The 5690-nt window shown below is 45.3% G+C and overlaps 1 protein-coding gene across 1 annotated transcript; it reads left to right on the forward strand.

The window, feature by feature from the left end:
- On the forward strand, window positions 1435–2195 carry LOC102189208 (interferon beta-2). The gene is given in 2 exon segments (XM_018052810.1): window positions 1435–1964; window positions 1967–2195. Coding segments are annotated over 2 exon segments (558 nt in total). The 5' UTR covers window positions 1435–1591; the 3' UTR covers window positions 2152–2195.

Raw genomic sequence — 5690 nt, forward strand, 5'->3', positions numbered from 1 at the left:
ACTTGAAGCTCCTTCTGTGTGGTCCCTGCAAACTCGGGAATTCTCCTGGCTCTCTGATCAAGCTGCTCCCTCCATCTTGAGCTGTGCTGGCCACCATGACATCAACCACAAGAGGCCAACTGACCACTTCACTAGTCCAATCTCAGCTGTACTATGACTGTAAAAGTATGCACTGTATTTTGAAGGAACTATGAAAAAGATGAATGTAGCTATCTCATTATTGAATTTTATATTGGCATGTGTTGAAATGATAACATTTGGATATTTCATGTTCAATAAAATACACTGTTAAAATTAACCTCACTTGTTTCTTTTTCCTCTTCTGATGTGGCTACTAGAAAATTTTAAATTAAGAAATTAAAAAAATTTTTTTTAAATTTGATGAAATTATATTTCTTCTGAGCAGTGCTGAATACATTCTCTGGTAGCATATTGGAAAATCACATAAAGGATAAAAATAATGTTATCCTTAGTTTCACAAGTCAACCTTAATTCCTATTAAAATGTTAGTATATTTCCTTTAGTTTATTTTTTTCTATATACTTTTACATAGTTGCATTGTATCTACAATTTTATGCCCTGCTTTTGAATATAACTAGGTGCTTTTTATTTTCTAATAATATCCAAAAAATAAATTCCTTATAGAAAAAATTTAAATGTGAAAAAAGAAAGGGTAAAGAATTACAGGTAACATTTATTCAATTCTTTCAAACTAAATTATGAAAATCCCTAAGAATCCTATCTCAGAGATATTCTTTCATTATGAGGAAAAGTTCATGTACAAGCAGGTCCAAAGGTACAAAGTGAGGAGCCAAGGAATTTTCCTGCTTGCTGCATCCTTACCCTAGTGTGCAAACATCAGATATTTAGATTATTTGAAGTATGTACAAAATAAATATGCATCGGGCCTCAGTAATTGTCACAAAGGATCCCTATAAGAGGAATCATGGACTTTAAGGCATGGTCTGTGTAACATTCATTTGCCTGCATAGAGATATTCCTTAATCTTTACTTTTTACTTATATCTGGAATAGTTTGAGATTGTCAATAAAGCAATAAATTTTGGTTGATAAAGTTATGCAATATCTAGCTGCTTATGGTTGAGGAATACAAAATATTTCAGATCAACTTAGCTTATATCCATTCTACTTTAGATATAAAAATATATTTTTTTCTAAAATCATAAACTCTTAGACAATAAAGACACTTTCACAGAATCTAATAATATGAAAAAACAAAGACAAAGATCTTTTCCCAATGAAAGAAACCTGCTGTAATTCAAATTGACTAAGCTATTTTTTTTAGCATTTAGCAATTCACTGAAAATCTACAGAAACATTAGAAATTCTTCCAGACTGTAGGAAAAGCTAGGAGCTTAAAAGAACAAGAGTTTTAGAGGTAAGTGATCATTTAAATGACACGGGGGGAAAAAAGGAGAAACGAAACTGGGAAATTCCTCTCAAGAAGAAAGGAGAGCCATCCTGTATAAGTAGCCCACACTCAAGGAGGAAGGACATTCACTCTGCAAACTCCTGAAGACTCAGCTTCAGCACCTTCTAGCAGAACAGGCAGCCCTGGGCCTGATTTCACCATGACCTACCGGTGCCTCCTCCAGATGGTTCTCCTGCTGTGTCTCTCCACCACAGCTCTTTCCAGGAGCTACAGCTTGCTTCGATTCCAACAAGAGCGGAGCCTTGAGGTGTGCCAGAACCTCCTGTGGCAGTTACCTGCAACTCCTCAACATTGCCTGGAGGCCAGGATGGACTTCCAGGTCCCCAAGGAGATGATGCAAGAACAGCAGTTCCGGAAGGAAGATGCCGTATTGGTCATGTATGAGATGCTCCAGCACATCTTCAATATTCTCACCAGAGACTTCTCCAGCACTGGCTGGTCTGACACCATCATTGAGCACCTCCTTGAGGAACTCTATGGGCAGATGAATCGTCTGGAACCAATCCAGAAGGAATAATGCAGAAGCAAAATTCCACTATGGGAGACACGACCATTCTTCACCTGCAGAAATATTACTTCAACCTCAGGCAGTACCTCAAGTCCAAGGAATACAACAGGTGTGCCTGGACAGTCGTGCAAATGCAATTGCTCAGGAACTTTTCTTTCCTGAAGAGCCTAACAGGTTACCTCCGTGACTGAACATCTCCCACCTGTGGCTCTGGGAAGGGACAATGTGACTTTGAGGTGAGCCTCTTCAGCAGCAGAAGCTCTTCAAGTAAACTGACAATGCAATGCACTGATTTCAATGGACAGTTAAAGACTAAGCTGTTTTTAAATTGATTTATGCATTATTTATTTATTTAAACTTTTATATGAGAAATAAACTATTTATGAAACAAAAGTCAATGTGGCAGTTTCAATGTCAACTTGATTTTCGTGACAACACAGATTAAAAATTACAGAGCACCTTGCAGACATTCATTGCCAAACAAGCCTGCAGAGTAGTAGCGTTTCTGGCCCCTGCCTTTGAAGAATTTTAAAATACAAGGAAGCCCTGTGGGAATGTCCGAGTTATATGCATGCTCTCCCTGTATCCACACAGTCTACCCGCGCTTGTCTTGTTCACGTCTTTAAATGTACCAGACGGCTCATGCCAGAGGGCCCCTCTATATGATGTGGGCTGTTTTGTCTCTCTTTCTTTTTCAGTTGGGGTAAAATGTACACCACCTTTACATTTGAGAGTCTTACAAGGTAAGCCTTCTTAAGCCAATAAAATTTGGCAAATTCCACCTAATTTATAAAATCCTTACTAAAGTAAATGAAAAATTCTGACCTTCTAACTGTCCTCAGTTGCTTGTACACTCCAACCATTATTTCCAACAAGGTAGTCCTCAGAGGTTTCAGGAAACATGAGTCAAAAATTACTTAAGACTGTCTTGGGGGTCATTAGAAATTGTCAAACATGCTAATTCACTCAATTAAAAATAAGTGAAAAGTCATCTTGAAAATATTTACTTTACATCCATGAAAGATAGAAAATAAAACGATATTAAATACTTGTTTTAGCTACACAGAAAATATAGTTTAAATAAAGTTGAATAAAATGCTACTGTTATATACAAAATATATTTTAATATTCTATGCTTAATAGTTAAAATACCTTCTATCAATTTATTACAAAATTGGAAACGGTGAAATATTTCATTTAAAATAAGTATATAGTTCAATATAAAATTAATTCAAAAAAATAAAGTGCTGATGCTATTTAAAATATTCCTAGTTTTCAGCTATTCAACACTTACTCCCCACACTTCAAGGCCCAATCTTTGAAAGACCCTGAAATTCCAGAGCATTCCAGGGGCACACACTTCTTTGGTCCCTGACCCAGGTGGTGGCCGCGTTCCTTCTCAGCCCCAGAAAGTCCCCAAACCGTCCCATCCTTATTTGTCTCCTGGCCACCGCTGACTTCTCCTCTGGCTGCAACGCACTCCCAGGGTCCCAGAGCCAGTCTCATCGCCTTGGCTGTTTCTCACGTTGTCCAAAATGGCTCTAAGCCTATAGCCTCACTGACTCCCCCTGGCTCCCCTTTGTCCTCAAGGTCCTCCCATCGTCCCATCTCTCACAGTCTCACCTCCTACTGCCCGGTTTAACTTGGTCCACGCCGCGGTGCCACCGCCCCAAGCCGATTGTCTCATCACCTGTGCTCGCTTTCACTTTGTCTGCAAAGCCATCCCATCAACTCAAAGCCAAAAGCCTCAGCGCTGCCACCGTGTTTCACTGTGTGCCTAATGCCTTTCCATCCTGCCACAGGAAATAGTCTCGTCCCCACTTCCAGGGTCCCCTGTGTGGACCACACCCATCGATCGTCCGGTGGTCTCATCCCTCCGCAGGGTTTAACTTTGTCTCAAAGCTGTCCATAGTCCCACCACCAGTAGTTTTCCGCCACAGTCATGTTTCACTTTGTCCGCAACGCAGACTCCTCGTCTCAGAGCCAAGCAGGGCTCCCCTGTGTGAGAAACGCCCGCCCGTCGCCCCACAGCCAATAGTCTCATCGCTTCCGCTGTGCTTCTCTTTCAGCGCAAAGCCCTCCCATCGTCCGACCGCGAATAATCTTACCCACCGCGGCATCTAAAGTGAGGCAACGCCGCCCCCAGTGCCCACAGCCTCTTTGTCTCTTCGCGACGTCAGCTTTCACTCTGTCCGCAACACTTTCCAACCGTCTTATCTGCAACAGCCTCACCCACCGCCCACCCACCCGGGATTTCACGTGTTGCAGGACTCTGTCCCAGCGTCCTATCGCCAGTATTCTCATCGCCTCCGCTGTTTAACACATGCCGCAAGGCCTCCGACTTCTCAGGGCAAACACCGATAGTTTCATCGTCATCTCAGGGTCCTCCTTTGTCCGGAACGCCGTCCGACGGTCCCATCGCCAAGGTCTCATCTCCCCTGCAGGGCTGAAATGCACTCTATTCGCAACGCCTTCCCATCGTGCCATAGGGAATGCTCTGCTAGCCACCAACGAGTTCTCTTTTGTCTGCGATGTTCTGACATGGTCTCATCGCCCATAGGCATCGTCCCAAAGCCAATAGTCTCAAAGCTGTCTCAAAGCTATCTCAACGCCCCTGCTGGCTTTCGTTTTGTCCCCAACGCTATCTATCCTCTGAAAACCAAGACTCCTTGCCACCGCCCACTTCCCCTTTTTGCCCAACGACCTCCCATGGGTCCCAGCGCCTACAGCTCATAGGCAAAAGCGGTGTTTCACTTCAACTCCAAGGACATCGCCCAAGGTCTCATCCCACCGCCGTTTCACTTTGTGCCATAACGCCTTCCATCGTGCATAGCAAGAGTCTCCTGGCCAGCGCCAGGCTCCCCTAAGTGACCAACGCCCTCGCATAGTCCCCGTAGACAAATGTCTCATCGCCGATGCTGGCCTTTCACTTTGTCCGCAGCGCCGTCCACTCTTCTCAGAGCCACCACCACTTTCCCCTTTATGCCCAACGTCCGCCCGTGGTCCCCATCGCCTGTAGGCTCCTGGCCGCCGCCAGTTTCCCCTTTGTGCACCACATCGCTGTCCTGCCTTCCCATCGCCAAGAATCCCATCTCCCCCGCGGGTGTTTCACTTTTCTTCAAAGCTGTCCCATACGCAGATCTCCAAGGTCTCATCCCCACCGCCGGGTTTAAATCTGACCTCAACTCTTGCCATTGTCCCAGGGCAAATAGGCTCATCGCCACCGCCGGGTATCGCCCCGTAGCCGATACTGTCATTGTGGCCACTGTGTTTCATTTTGTTCCGAACTCCCTCCCATAGTCCCACCAGGGAATAGTCTTGGCTCCACCGCGGGATTCGACCCGTCCATCCCGACCCCTACTCCGCCCCCCAGTCGTGGTAAAGCCAATAGTCTCATCGCGGCCACTGTGTTCCACTTGGTGCCCGAACGCTCTCCATCATCCCACAGCAAAGCGCCTCCTAGCCACCGCGGGATTCGACCGTGTGAGCAACGCCCCAGCAGGTCCCACAGCGAATAGTCTCTGAGCCGCCGCGCTCCGTGTGCGCAACGCCCAGTCCCCCGTGTTTCACCTGGTGCACGACCCCCTCCCATCCTTCCACAGTTTATCCTCTTTAAGCCAACGCGGGATTCCAGCGTGTTCGCCGCGCTCCCTCCCCCACTCGCCCACCCCATATCTGTGTTTCCACTAGGTCAGCCAAGGCTCATATAAAAGCCGGCACCAGTCAGTAC

The sequence above is a fragment of the Capra hircus genome, chromosome 8 (assembly GCF_001704415.2).
Source record: "Capra hircus breed San Clemente chromosome 8, ASM170441v1, whole genome shotgun sequence".
Lineage (NCBI taxonomy): Eukaryota > Metazoa > Chordata > Mammalia > Artiodactyla > Bovidae > Capra > Capra hircus.